The sequence below is a fragment of the Rhipicephalus microplus genome, chromosome 6 (genome assembly GCF_043290135.1).
Source record: "Rhipicephalus microplus isolate Deutch F79 chromosome 6, USDA_Rmic, whole genome shotgun sequence".
NCBI lineage: Eukaryota > Metazoa > Arthropoda > Arachnida > Ixodida > Ixodidae > Rhipicephalus > Rhipicephalus microplus.
In genome coordinates this window covers 61,378,135-61,394,059 of record NC_134705.1, presented here as the reverse complement: position 1 = coordinate 61,394,059, position 15,925 = coordinate 61,378,135, and the positions used below count along the sequence as shown (strand labels likewise).

At 43.5% G+C, this 15,925-nt stretch overlaps 1 protein-coding gene across 3 annotated transcripts in view; it reads left to right on the top strand.

Moving 5' to 3' along the window:
* The window catches only part of LOC142765277 (uncharacterized), a 96,203-nt gene that overhangs the window by 19,179 nt on the left and 61,099 nt on the right, over nucleotides 1-15,925 (top strand). For all 3 annotated transcript variants that reach the window (XR_012884133.1, XM_075866012.1, XM_075866011.1), the window contains one exon: nucleotides 14,581-14,663. Coding sequence is in view for 2 of the 3 variants with exons in the window: in XM_075866012.1 (XP_075722127.1) it covers nucleotides 14,581-14,663 (83 nt within the window). In the remaining variant the exon portion in view is untranslated. The remainder of the gene's footprint in view (nucleotides 1-14,580; nucleotides 14,664-15,925) is intronic.

Genomic DNA, 15,925 nt, shown 5'->3' with positions numbered 1-15,925 from the left:
AGAACATCTGAAGCGTCTAAGAATGGTTCTGGAAGCTATTCGTTCGGCCGAACTCACGCTAAAACCCCAGAAGTGCCATTTCGGCTACGATGAGCTGAAATTTCTGGGACATGTTGTGAGTGCGGATGGAGTGCGGCCTGACCCAGAAAAAACTGCAGCAGTCGCCACCTTTCCTGTGCCGTCAGACAAAAAAGCGGTACGGCGTTTTCTCGGCTTGTGTGCTTATTATCGCCGATTCATTACCAACTTCTCGACGATAGCCGAACCGCTCACGCGACTCACCCGAGATGATGTACCGTTTGCCTGGACTACAGAGCAAGAAGCAGCTTTCACAGAGTTACGGCAGCGAATGCAAGAGGCACCTGTTCTTGCGCATTTTGATGAGGACGCTGATACCGAAGTTCACACGGATGCAAGCAACGTCGGACTTGGCGCTGTCCTTGTACAACGGCACAACGGCGTAGAACATGTCATAGCTTACGCCAGTCGTACTCTCTCTCGAGCCGAGGCCAACTACTCCACTTCAGAGAAGGAATGCCTCGCAGTCGTGTGGGCAACGGCAAAGTTTCGACCTTACCTCTACGGCCGTCCCTTCAAGGTGGTGACCGATCACCATTCGCTGTGTTGGCTGGCCAATCTCCGTGACCCGTCTGGTCGTCTCGCTCGGTGGAGTTTGCGCTTACAAGAGTTTGACATCATGATTGTGTATAGGTCTGGGCGCAAGCACGAAGATGCCGACGCACTTTCTCGAGCACCCGTGGGACATCCTGATATGGACTCGGAATATGCTGATGGTTTTCTCGGAGCCCTCAGTGATTCTGACTTTATGTCTAGACAGAGAGCCGATCAGGAATTGCGCCCTATTATTGATTCCTTAGAAGGCCGAAATTCTCACACTCCTCGGCGCATCGCTCGCGAATTGTCATCCTTTTGTCTAAGGAGGGGCATTCTTTACAAGAAAAATGCTCGAGGTAGCAACAAAGCCTTCCTCCTCGTTGTACCAGCCGACATGCGGGATGACATCCTCCTCGCGTGCCATGACGAGCCCACGTCGGGACACTTGGGCTACTCGCGGACTCTCGCCAGAGTGCGCCAGCAGTACTATTGGCCACGACTTTCGACCAGTGTACACCGCTACGTGCAAGGCTGCCGCGAGTGCCAGCGTCGCAAGACGCCACCCGTGAAACCTGCGGGCCTTCTCCACCCTATTACACCACCACGGACACCTTTCGACCTCGTGGGAATGGACCTTCTAGGACCCTTCCCTTTGTCGGCCACTGGTAACAAATGGATTATAGTGGCAACCGATTACTTGACCCGGTATGCTGAGACAAAGACATTACCCCGCGGCACGGCGTCTGAAGTGGCGAAGTTCTTCGTGCAGCACATCGTCCTCCGGCACGGCGCGCCGTCATGTGTGATTACGGATAGAGGAACATCATTTACGGCACAAATGCTAGAGGACATTTTCAGACTGAGCTGCACGAGTCACCGAAAAACAACGGCTTACCACCCACAAAGTAATGGACTGACGGAAAGGCTCAACAAGACCATAGCGGACATGCTGTCAATGTACGTGGACGTGCAGCACAAAACCTGGGACGATATCCTCCCATACGTCACGTTCGCATACAATACGGCAATGCAGGAAACAACCCGATTTTCACCTTTCCACCTTGTTTATGGACGCAACGTACAAACGATGCTTGACGCTATGCTGCCGTACGATAATAGCGATGCTCTTTCTCCAGAAACCGAGCAATACACGCAGTACGCCGAAGAGGCTCGTCAACTGGCTCGCGTGAACATCGGTCACCAACAAGACGCAGATGCACGACGTTACAACCTTCGCCGTCGAAACGTCGCATACCACCCGGGTGAACGAGTGTGGGTGTGGACTCCTGTCCGACGACCAGGCTTGTCTGAAAAGCTTCTGAGCCGTTATTTCGGACCATACAAGGTTATCCGACGTGTGAGTGACCTTACATACGAAGTACTTCCGGACGGCACAGTGTCGTCACGTCGACAACATCGGCCCGAAACTGTGCATGTCGTACGACTCAAGCCGTACTACACACAATAGTCTCTGTGCTTGCGAGTTACTTCGCAAACGTGACAGTGATCTCATGTGGTGTTTTTTTTTTTTTCTTGACTCTTCCACTGGTGCTGTTGTGTTCGCGCATGGTCCAAGTGCTTGTGCGCCCTCTTTGTTTTCCCTGGCACTCACTTTGTCATTCTCTGCGTCAACGCGTGTTCTAATTATGGGTTTTTTTTTTTTTCTTCTTCTTTTTATTTAGAAGCATCGAGTCGATGCTTTTTAAAAGGGGGGACTAATGCCGCATGAATTCGCGTGGTTTTCGTGTGGAAGAGGACGAAGAGGTTGGGGTTGGAACAGTTCTTCTTTTTGTCCTAGCTTGACGAGCAGTTCTGCGGAAGGTTTCCTTGAGTGAGACAAGATTGGTGACAGTATGTTATATTATATTTACATCTCTACTTACTTAGAGAAGAATGGATTATTTAACTTCAAACGGCCGCATTGCGGACAGGCAGGCAGCATGGCATTTCGAACACGATGGATCCACACATCCGTCTTGTCACAGACAAAAACATTCATCCGATGATCGCTTGAAGACTTCTAGAGATAAAACTGTTGAACACTAAACAAAATGCCTAAAAATATGCACGCCATCACTTCACGTTCCTCATCATCCAACATCACAACTGCACGACGCTTCTGTGCCTATCCGTGGCATGGTAGCTGGCCCTCGCCGCATGTGCTGTACGAAACTGCTCGTCGCTGTATTAAAAACTTTCCTGCCTGTGCGCTTCTTTCATTGAACATTACAGAATCTGCACTTAATAAATCATTTCAGTCTGTTGTATAATTATGTCCGATTATACTTCACTTTTCTATTCAGTACTTTTTCTTCACTTTTCTATTCAGTACTTGAGCGTAAGATTAGATATGCAACTACAGTGACGGCTGCTGGCCATTCAGGTAGAACGTGAGAGGAAGTGGGAGAGAGTGGTAGATGTTTGTGATAAAGCCGTGTGTGGTGGTGTATGATGCACGTTGGCGTTAGTCTTTACAGCTGTAAAGGATATCGGCAGTCTCGGCCGTTGTAGGTACTGGCTTGGCACTGTTATTTTTCTTTGTCGTTCGGAGATAATACCTGTGCAGCACACAAGGCTGTCAACCAGGCATGCTTCCTGCGAGATAATTCAGCAATTATTATGGCCAGACGTTAATCGGGACCACTTCGCCCGTGTATTGTCACCGTGATAGATGTAAAAATATTGGCAACAGCCTAATGCGATTAAATTTATTGAAGCTAAAACAAGTGTACGATTGAATGCTATGTGTTTGCACACTTGTGCAACTGAATATTCCGCCATAATATTATATCAATTAAGTTATTGAGGTTAAAAGAACGCACAGAGGATGAAAAAAAATAATATAGTAGACTTGCAAATCATAAGACACTCATTTTCTTATCGTCCTGTATGTCTTACTAGGCTGGTGTTCTGGTACACTTTCATGTGTAGACAGAAAAAAGAAAGCAACTTGTGGATAAAGGCCATTTGTTCAAGGTGAAGAATTCTACGTCATACACAACAATCAAGTTCAACAATTTTCTTCCTTCACTGTGAAGAAGTGTACAACTGAAACATGTCACACTTCCAGTTAGAACATTACAGGGACCAGCAGCTTCCAGTTAAACTGGTAATCATCCTCGTATGTGCCCAGTTGATGTAACTGGGACCAGCTACTAACTGGAACTACATGTGATTGGGACCAACTGCTTAAACCAGTTGGTCTGCAACTGGGATCGCTAGATCCCAGGTAATGGCAGTTGTAACCTTTTAGATACCCAGTTACACATTTTCACCTGGGTCCTCTCTGCTTGAGCATTCGACGGCAGTTTTAACATGCGGCCGGATGCTATCGCGTGCGGACTACAAGCGGCGGATATCAGCCGTCTCATTCAATTCCTGCTTGAGCAATGGTCGCTCGATTTCACTCTGGGGTAGAACATACGATGAGGGGGGGATGTTCTCATCTTGCATAGAACGCGTAACACAGCAGCTTCAAAGACCCACCGAGTGCCGATATAATTCGTAACGCAATAAAGAACTTTCTGTGCGGTCATCTGGCAATGGCGCGGTGAACAGATTTAATTTTCCTTGTGGTTCCCATGTCGGCTGTGGCACTTCAGGGATGATAATAATTTTCAATTTATTTTTTATGAAGTCTTATAGGGTTTAAAATGAAAATAATTGTTAGTAGCTCATCTCTAGTTTCGAGTTTCTCTTTATGTTGGATGCGCTGTTTTAATCACATTGTTGAAAAAAATAATATAGTAGACTTGCAAATCATAAGACACTCATTTTCTTATCGTCCTGTATGTCTTACTAGGCTGGTGTTCTGGTACACTTTCGTGTGTAGACAGAAAAAAGAAAGCAACTTAAGGATAAAGGCCATTTGTTCAAAGGGAACAATTCTACGTCATACACAATCAAGTTCAACTTTATTGTGTATGACGTTGAATTGTGGCCAGTACTGAAACAGTTTAACATTAATGACTCTCTTTTATCTGAGGTGTCAGTATACCATCCAAAGCTTCGCTTATGTTTTTATTTTAGTTGCCGCCATATTATATATATGTATATACTATGAAGTAGAGGACAGGAAGAATTGAAACTTTTGTCCTACGTTTCAGCCAAGGACCGGCCTTTATCATGGAAAACATGATGCAAAAATGCACTCTTCTTAAGTATACAAGGAACCTCTACTCGTGAATCATCACTATCATACACTATCTACTGCAATGTGGCCAGTACCGTATTTTCTGGAGTATAAGATGCAGTTTTTTTTTATTTTCCCCCAGTGCGTTCTTTACAGAGGTGTAACTTATTTATTTTTTTCGCCTTTCACTTTGGAACTGAATTTATTTGTTTTTATTCTTGAACTGCGGTAACGAACGTAAAGCCAGCAATTTAAGCCGGCGCATCAAGATTCAGGTTGCAAAACAGCGAGCGCGACTTGGAAAAGAAAAAGAAAAAGTTGGAATTGTGCTTTGCACAAGTTACCAAATTTTAAGAAACAAATTTAGAATTAGCATATGTCACAATGCTTTTTATTACACTATATTATTATTATTATTATTGTTCTGCCTTTTTAGAGTGTTTTTAAACCGTTTATTGTAGTCAAGAGCCGACAGCCAAAGCGCTGTCTGTTGCACTTGCGAGGCAATAGTAAGGAAAATCCACGTCGATGCCGAGGCTAGCCAAGCTGAGTCAAACCATCCTTAACCAGTGTGATTACGTGTTGTGAACTGTGCTGCGGCGGTTGAGTCGGCCGAGTCGCCGTCTCCGCTTTGTTCCGCCGTCTCTGGGTTTACCTTGCCGCCTTCGCAATATCGGAAAAGCTACCCGTCAAAGTTCAAGTTGGCAGCAGTTCAGTTCGCGATTAAAAAGGGTAACCGTGCTGCTTGACGACACTTTGGTGTGAGTGAAAAGATGGTGCGGGATTGGCGTCGGAGTCGGAGGACAAGGTTAGGGCTAGGAGAAGCTCGAAGAAAGCTGACCGAAGTTTGAAAGCCCGATGGCCGGAACTTGAGGCCTGTCTGCACACTTGGGTACTGGAACACCGTGCAGAAGGCAGGAGACTGTCTACTGTGCAGTTGCGCCTCAATGCGCGCACGTGGGCGAAGGAGATGGGAGTTGTTCGTTTGGTCAGTGGTCCTTTTTAGTGCTTCAGATTTATGAGGTGCAACTGTTCGAGCACCAGAGCGTGCACAACACTTTTTGAGAGCTGCCCAAAGACTTCGCTGAAAACCTGGAGAAGTTCAAAGCATTTGTGAAGAAGCAGGTGGACGAAAGCGAGATATCGGAAGATCACATAGTCAACATAGACGAAATTTCTTTGACGTTTGACATTCAGATGGGACGAACTGTTAGAAGAGTGAGAAGTCGGTGCTGCTGCGAACAACTGGGCAGGAGAAATCACATTTTACGGTCGTCCTTGCTTGATGCGCTAACGGAACCGAACTGCCACCAATGCTTATATTTAAGCGGAAGACACTGTTAAACGACAGCTTCCCATCTGGCGTAATCATCCAGGCAAACGAAAAGGGATGGATGAAAGCATTATGTCAGTTTCGCTTGAAAAGTGTTTTGTCAAATGATCAGACGGCTTCTTCCGTGTGAAGAAAGGCCTGCTCGTTATGGACAGCATGTGTGCACATATTACCGACGCAACACTTAAAAGGGTGACGGCTGTCAACTGCACGGCTGCAGTCATACCAGGCAGTATGACAAAGCTTCTGTAACCTTTGGATATCTCCGTCGACCACAGCTTCAAACCTGTACTGTGCCGTTTGTGGGAAAGCTAGATGACCGACGTCGACCACAGCTTTACGGCCACTGGGCTCATGAGACATGCAACATTTGGCGAGTTGGCCAAGTGGGTCGATGAAGCTTGGGATACCGTGTCTGTGTTCACAATAGCTGCAGGCTTTCAAAAAGCTGGCCTTGTTGCGTCTGCGTCTGCCGGTAATTATGACAGCAGCGACTCGGAAGATAACAAAGATGTCCCTGCAAGCCTGCCCAGCAAATTGGCAGAACTTTTTAACAGCGCTCTGGGGACGAGGCCTTTGATGGTTTTTAGATAACGCACAGTGAAGAATAAATTTTTTTTCTGCTTACATTGACTCGATCGTTGTATTTTTGCCGTAAGCTGTGGCACTTTTACTGACGGGTTAGGGATAAGTGCATTGAGTAAGTACAATGCGTCGAAACCTAAGCGCATGCTGAATTATGCTCAGTTTGGCTGATCACCAAGAAAAGAGGTGCGACTAGTATATGAATTTTTTTCACGAAAACGTGTGAAAATAGTGGGGTGCGTCTTATACAAAGGTGTGGCTTATAATTCGGAAGATATGGTAATGAACGGGGACTAGAGCATGTCACTGCAAAGCTAAGATAATATATAAATGGTCGTTTCATGAAGTAGATCACATAAATAGCACTTAGACAACCACGGCAAAATCGGCAAATGGGAAATCATTATACAACCAAACGTATATGGCAAATCACACATAAAAATAAAATTTAGCAAAACGATCAAATGGAACAAGATGTGTGACTAACAGTTTCGTGGGCCACAGAATCGATAACACAAAGTAAAGAAAACAAAAGCAATGCACCAAAAACGTGTAGTGAAAATCTGCGTGTACAGAAATTATTCTTAGACTGTAGTGATGCTAGAACTTAGTTCTGTGCCGAAATAAACATCAGTTTGCCTGGATTTTCATTTATGCCAAATAAGACAGTGTTGAACTTGTGTATGAGGAATGACTCACACATTTCCCTAGCATGGTGTGAAGGGAAACCAGATTCCAGTTTAGTAGCTGTTAGATTATCGAAGGAGTGATCAGGAATAATAACATGCCTAGACAAAGGTAGATTGGGTAGGCCTATGGAATGCGACTTATGGTTACTAAAACACAATCTAATGGGGGTTTTAGTTTGTCTGATGTATTGCCGTTTTCACTCAGATCATTAAAGCATGTACACAATGTTGCTTGTGCCACAGTCAAAATCCCCTTTTATATTTAGATAAAAGTTTGATGGTGTGCTCTTATCAGATGCCTTCGTCATGTGGTTACAAACTTTGCAATGGGGATTGTTGTAGGGATGACAACCAGAATAACTTGGAGGAGAAATTTTTGATGATGCCAATAAGTCTCATGAGTTCCTCAATCTGAAATATACCACACTAGGGCGATTAGGAAAGATGTTTTAAGGTGATCACTCGGTAATAGTCTGTTGTGATGCTTTTGAAGAATGCGTTGATGCTTGGTGCACATGCGGATTGTGTCAGAACCAGGTTATTCTTCTTTTGAATAAAACGTTTCTTGCGGTCAATGTCGTCAGCTTGTTTAATAGCATCGTTATCAATTTGTGGTCGACATTTTTGTTTCTGTTGAGCCTCCTGAAGTTTGGTGAGTTGTCTGTTAAATCTGAATCTGTTGAACATATTTTCTTAAAACGTAGTGCTTGACCATATGGAATTACTGTTTTGCAGTGCTTTGTATGGGAACTATCAAAATGCAGGTAGGATTGCCTATCCGTGGGTTTCCTAAAGAGTTTTGTCGTCAGTTGATTATCATGTGTGATAATCAACTGACGACATATGATAACTGTGACATCGAGAAAATTGATTGATGTGCTGGAGTATGATTCTGAAAAACACATGGCTGGATAAGCATTGTTCAAGTCTGCAATGAATGACAAAAGTTCTGTCTTCCCGTGCGGCCAGATCACGAACACATCGCCAATATAACGCCTATAATAAAGTGGTTTCAGTATGCATGTGTCTAAGAATTTATCTTCAAGCTGGCTCATAAAGACTCTTGTGTAGCTTGCTTCTATTTTTGTACCCATATATATGCCGCTAACCTGTACATAATGCGCGCCATCAAAATCAAAATTGTTCAACATTAGGATTAGTTCTAGTAACAGTGCTAGTGTAGTGTTGTTCACAATATTGCTACAAACATTGTCCTCATATATACTTCCAATACTGCTTGAATGCCAGCCATATGCCGGATGTTCGTATATGAGGCCACATCTAGTGTCGCAAATACAAAACCAGGTGGTACGTTGAAGTCAGTAATGTCGTGGAAGAAATGGTTTGTATCTTTCAGGTATGAGTTCAAGCAGAGGAGTTCGGGCTAGTTGGTATGACATGGAGGTTGTTATAGTGCGAACTCGGAACGACGACAAATGGACAAGAGTGCTCCTCTTTGTCGTGTCCTTTTGTGGTCGTTCCGAGCAAGCGCTGTAACAATGGAATGAGTTGAACGTGGGTGGGATATGCTTAGATAGATTATTGACGAAGCGAGACATTGGTTCAGTGACTGTTTTAATAGCGGAAACAATAGGTCGACCAGAGTTATTTGCTTTGTGCAATTTTGGAAAGATGTAAAATCGCCTCAGAATGGGGCTAAGGGGCATTAATGGCCGCATAGCTCTCTCGCTGATTTTGTCATCCTTGACAAGGTCCTTTGTCGTATTGGAAACAGTTTCCTTGAACCTCTCCGTCGGATCGTCATCAAGGCACTTATAGAAGTAATTGTCATTTAACTGTCTTTGAAACTCTGCAGAAGATATAAATATAATCATTATTACTGCAGTTCCATCTTTATCAGCTGGCTTGATAATTTAGCTTTTTTTGCAATCCTGTAGCTTTTGGAGGGCTTCTTTTTCAGGAATGGACAGATTACATTTAAGTAGTTCATTTTTTGTAGGCCTCTATAGTGTCGACTTCTACTGCTGAGATGTTGAGATCAAGAAACTTGTCACATTGTGTTGGAGGCGTTAATTGCTCCTGGTAAATGCGTGTTTGAATAAGAGGACCGTTTATGAAAGAATTTTCTAGGTGTAGGTATTATGCAAGACTATCTAGGTCCTTCACCACTTAGAACTCGTTATAGTCACCAGTGGCTGGACAAAAGTTCAAACCTTGAGCAAGGACTCCTAATTCAGACTCTGAAAGAATGACCTAAGAAATATTGACAGTGTTAGTGGACTGATGTAATTCTGTTTTATCAGAACCAGCAATTTCTTTACCAGCATCTCAGAAAATATTTTATGCCGAAGCAACTTCTTAGTCTTTTTGACTAGATTTCAGCGTATTTACTTTGTTTGTATTCATTGAGAGCCTTGATCTTTGGAGTACTCATGGGATGCGAGGTGCATAATTGTTGCTCAGTCTAATTAATGCTGTGGACGATATTTTGTATTGGTCAATAATGACACATGTTAGGTATACGAAGCATTTGTTAAGATTGCATTCCACTTGTTGCTGTTGTCGTGCGATATTGTAGAAGTGCCTGGTTTCAATGAAAGTCAAATCCCCTTAAGTACCATCGAAGCAGTTACATAGGTACCAAGTGTGGACGCATGGAGATCATGGCAGATTCATTTTTTAATAACTTTCCTGATTTTACAAAAACCCAAATAATTTGATACATAGGCTGTGAATTGGAATGCTAGCCGTTTATTAGAGACTTTGCCAGAATTGGCACTTCTAAGTTTGTATGGGTGCGAAGCAGGAAGAGTCTCAGACCTTCTTGCCGTGGCTGTGTCTGGAGTCTCGAAGCGGTGTTTTGGAGAGTCTGAAGCTTTCTCGTTCAGCACCTGCTGGAAGAGTCACTGATGGGTTGGTCATGTGCGGAAGACGACCTGGTGGCGTGCACTTAGTCTGTGGGACTGTTCTACTGCCCAGTGAAGGAGGTCCCACTCGATTATTGGTTTAGCGATGCTTGCTTCGGAGATGCACTGAGATGTCGGCTGCCTGAGAGTTCACTTAATGGTTGGTTCAGGGATGACGGCACTCACTCGGGGAACTTTTGCTTCCAGGAGCGGCTGGTTGCATGGTCAAGCCATGAGCAAGACACGACGTTGCCCGTGTGACGAAGCAGCGTTGTCGGATGTGGCTCACCATCAATGCAATGCCCTCATAGCTGGGACGCAGGCCGTCAGCTGCGAGGACATGCACAGATGAGAAGTACTCGAAACCATAGTCCAGAAAAAAAACACAAGGCGAGAGTGGCAGTAAAAATCTCGCAGGTGGCGGTTCAAATTACATGCATCCCGGTTGCAGTCTTGTACAATCACTGTGTAGCGGCTGCTGCTGCGACGATTCGTACATCGGGGAAGGACCAAGCTTGCATGTAACAAGTGTATCTCGGGACGTTGCGAAGCAATGAAGTTCAGCAGATCTCTGTATTTGTGAAACGACACACGACCAGTGTTGCGGGTGAAGTCATTAGTTTCAACGCTGAGGATAAGGGTGTTTGTTGACGGTGGCACGAAGTCCAGTTTGTACGTACATCGTCGATGTTGGCACCGCACTGTGTTGTGAAGGCGGGTGTGTCTTCTCAAGTAAAGTTGAAGCGCCGGGAAAGGTACCTTGTTTGGGAGTCTCCTACAACGGCAGTGTGTGGCGTCAGCAGTGCTTGCTGCTGCCGCTGACTCACAGCACCAAGGTGTGGCAAGTTACAAATGGATGGCAGCGGCTGATGACGTCGCAGAAATCCTGCCGCTTTATGTCAGAGTTGCATGTACAGACTGTGTTGCAATCTGAGGCTGCTTAGTGGGCCCAATAAAGAGATAAAGATGCCATAGACTTGCTTCCACTGTTGTGGCATTATAGTTCCTCAAGGCTATTCGCTCACGGTACTTACAGGAAAGTATACAAACACACTTGAAAAGTGCTCTAAATATGACCTTATGGGGAGAAGTACAGCTAGAATGCCAATATTTTGCGTCTTTCAGGCAGTCTTAATTGTATGCGACGAAGATTTGAAGGCAAAGCTGTTGTACTAATGTAAAATTTGTGCCATCAAGAAGGGAGTCCTGTAAGTCCATGGGCTATCTCACCATGTAAATTACTTGATTTGGTCAGTACAATGTCATTCCTGCGAGAACAGTGTAGGCTGAAGTAGGCTGCAATGATTGAAACTTCTGTATGTCTTTAGCCACCTTGTTTGAGTATGCCTTTCTGTTAAACTGTGCTTCTTGGCACCCAAATGTACATGATCTTTATGACGTTGCCGTCTCCCCATGTGGAGCGCTAAGCAGGTGTCATAATTTGGTCCCTGTAGGGCCTCTGAAAGTTTGCCCTTGTTGCCATGCACTTTATAGTCCCTAGGACACCGTCGCACGCACCCTTTCTATTGGAATTAGTGAAAAAGTTCCAAGCAGCAGAAATTTCAGTGTCATGTTTGCGGCGACAGAGGTTGACAATGTTGTTTCAGTCTTTATATTGAGATGGTGCCCTGTCTGAAAAGTAATGAATCTTTATAATATTAAAGCACATCATTCTTCAATTTGCTTAGTAGGTACTTAAGCATAGAAAACATTCACAGCAGAAGTGTCGTGCTTCTAGGCAGTCGGAGATTACAGCACATGATTTCACAGAAAGCTCCACAAGAGTGCTTCCTTGTGGTTAAAAATAAACCACGAAGGAGTGCATTGTTGCTTTAGTGTTCACCAAGTGATCAGCCCACACAGTGAGCTACGAAGTTATAGTTCTCAGCGAAGTTCATCAGAATGATCGCTTCGTATTCTGGTAAGCCATGCTTGAGCTCGTGCTAGCATCATGCTTCGTCGTTGCTGATGTAGTGATGCATCGTTATCTACTCCAGCATTTACGAAACCCATCGCATAAGTCCTCCACGATGAACACATTTATTTCAAGCAAACACCATCTTGCTTTCGCTCAAAGTTGCACTTGCAATGATCCCACACCTTCTTTAGTGAAAGTTGCTGAACTCTACAGAAACCCTTCAGTGCTGGGTGTTCCTGAGCAGCTGTCACACATATTGAATACACAATTTTCATTATAGAGTGCACCCACTGCAGTGGTGTTTGTGCAATGTGTTGTTTCAAGCCAAGAGCATGGAGAAAGAGCTTGAGAATGCTCGATGCAGTGTGCCTTTTGCTTTTTCCTGTTTAAATGCAGTACACAGGCCTCATATTTGCAAATGTAGAGGCTAGAATTTTTTTTTTCTTTCACAGTGTACTTTCTTTAGGTTAAGCTGGAGAAATGCTTTGGTCACCGGATGGCCCATTTTTCTTTGTTTTGCACAGTGGACCAGGGTCTGACCTCTGCTTCTGCACGTCATGCACTTGTCATTCTGAGGGACCAAGACATTTATCAATTTTTTTCTGTACTATAAATCTTGTGCCAATGTCAAGATTTGTAAGTTCTTCTGCTTATTGTATTCTTCAGCAAACTGCTTTTTAACTCTTTCATCAAAGATACATAGTAATTTATTTCAAAATGCTCCTATCTCTGCTCCACAAAAGTTGTTGGCTCAGGCATACCAAGATACAAGCGCATTATTTTCTCTACATTCTTCTGGAGGCTGGAGACCTTTCTTTTTAACGTAGGGCACTGTTCAGTTACATTGTCTCTTGCGAACAAGAGAGCTCTCTCGCATGGCATTGAGTGCTTCATTAATATCTTCCACAGCTTTAGCTGCTGAGTTATCCGAGACTTTCAGACTCTGCTGTACACATCAGTTTATGGGCACAAGGACTGCATAGTGCTTCTACTCTTGAATCGATAGCACTAAAAACTTCAGCTCTGGCAGAGTCGTTCCCCTGGTACAAGACATACAGAGAGATGTAGTTTCTCGAGCGCTGAGCTGATGATTGATAAACCACAGCAGTTTTTCGTATGCTCTAAAGATGGGTTAGGGCACCATCGGCAAGCTAGCCTTGATAGTTACATCTTTGTGTACATCTGATAGGAGTAGGCGCAGATTGTACGGACATCAGTGGCATTTCTTGAACGAAGCATGATGAGTTGACTCTACAGACTAGTCAGATGTTGCAACTCTCGGAAGCAGGGCTTCTTGGTCTGTGTTGTTTTATGGCAACCTTTTGGGCCCAGAAAGCATGGTGGTAATTCTCGAAGGCAAAAAGAACGATAAGCTTCGCTTACATTCCAGATAGCTTTGTCTGTTACTGGTGTTCTGAAAACAACCATTAACCATCATGAAACATATACCACATATTAGCGATATTCATTCATCAAGAAAACGTAGGATGAAATATTTATTACTACTATCTTTTTTTCTAATAATTTATATCATCCTATGATTGGTGCACCGACTGCCGATATAGTTTAATACAATCATCTGGGCGCACAAAATGAGTATGCGAGAGCACTTATGTGCTCGGAGAGAGTGAGTGTATCCTGACCCATCAATGCAGACTAGACTTCCTCTTCATAGCCCACCGAAACTTCAGCTTTAATAACCTTCCATGTCCTCTTCCATTTCGTAGTCACCCGCCTATATAACAACAAAGACTAGACTATGGCGTTGGCAGTTTTTATGGAGATGAGCACGAATATATATGTTTTTTACAGGAAATATTACAATGTGACATATGGCAAGTCCGTGCACAGAGTGGTATGTGTGCATTCTCGGACAGTATCCTAGAACATGTATGTCCATCGGACAATAGGCGTAGAAAGTCACAGATTTGTACATATAAATGCTTCACACTTCTCTGTGCTTATGCTTCTCGGCAACATTCCTTCTTATGGGTATCGGTTATTATGGTTGTGGTCAAGATTCAGATAGTCTAAGGAGGGAAGTCTGCGCTCCTGATATCTTCTGGTACAGCGACCAGGATAACTCTAATAAACTGTATTATGTAGATTTTAAAATTGTACTGGATGTGCATACATTAAAAAGACTTTTCCCAAAATATTTTAAAAAAACAAGACACCAGTAAATTTTATAAACCTTTACTAAGATTTACTTTAACTGTGATCATGTCCAGGGGACTTTATCATGCTTAAAAAGTGTCAAAAACATAATTTTTTCTTCTACTTGCCCTGTCTGATTATTCCAATGCTTCTGTCTTGTTTTTCTGCATATAACTTTAATAGTAGTTCTGATTGTGTGCCCTGCTGCATGTGTGTTGCACTGCACATTGGGCAAGAATTTACATTGCCTAAATGCAAGTGCATTGTGTTTTCCCTATACGTAGCTAATTTTGGACCATGGAGCCTGGGGCCTCAGCACGGCTTTGCAAGAATTTCCAGATGGAATGTTCACAAGGAACCACATGCGGTAACGTCACATTCATTCTGACTTGTCAAGAATTCGTAGTAGCTCAACCGTGAAACTGATTAAATTCTGCTGGTCTAGGGCCACAGGAACATAATGCTGGAAAATTTAGTCTTTTGCACTTGTCTATTGTATGAAGTGTCGCTTACTTGTGGCCAGTGTGTCTAAATAAAAAGTGACTCCGTTGATCTCTCTGTTATAGGAATCGGCAAACACGTCATGACTGTGTCTTCACAGCAGCAGTTTATTTTATTTATTTATTTATTTTTACATACTGCAGCCTCAATGAGGCTATTGCAGGAGTGAAAAAAAACAAAACAAGGACAACAGGAACAAATCAACATTCACGAGCAGGCTTCCAAAAATTCTTGAAGTGATAGCAAACAAACACTTGCGGGCAGCATATTCCAGGCTTCATAGTGGAAGGAAAGAAGCTGTATTTGAACATGTCAATGTCGGTGAAAAAAGTTGCAATTTTAAGGGCATGGTCACTTCTTGTAGACAAAGGTCTGGAAATTTTGAGATATGATTCTAGAGTGCCTAAACGAGAAGAGTTGATTAAGTTGTGCAAAATTGTACACATTCAACATGGCGACGCTTCGCAAGTGTAGTGAGACCTAGCTGTGAAAGGAAATTCGCTAAAAAAGAATGCCTGTCGCATCTCTTGCATATAAGGTGCACAGCTCTTTTTTGAACAGATTCAAATTTGACGTCACATTTTTTATGGGGATCCAAACCACAGTACCATATTCGAGAATGGGGCGAATAAGAGTTTTGTAAATAAGCAGTTTAGTTTCCTGAGGAGCAAGATGGAGCGTACGATGTAAATAACCTGAACTTTTAAGGGCTTTGCTGCATGCGAAATCAGTATGTTTAGACCATGATAAATTGTGTCATAAGAATACCAAGATACTTATATTCGGACACCCTACACAGACTAACATTGCTAAAATCATAGTCAAAAGTGAACGGGCATGAACGTCCGTTAAATGACATAGTGACTGTCTTGGAGAAGCTAATACTCATTTACCAAGATTTAAACCAGCTACGAAAATCGGAAAATAATTGTAGAGAATGGTATGATCCAGTGGTGATTTAACAGCATGATAGAGGACGCAGTCATCTGCGAAAAGGTGTATATTCACAGTAGTGTGCAAAGGGAGGTCATTGATGTAAAGTAGGAATAAGAGGGGTCCTAACATAGAACCCTGGGGAACTCCTGATAAAACCGGCATTGAAGGCAAGGTAAAAGAATTGAAGCACAC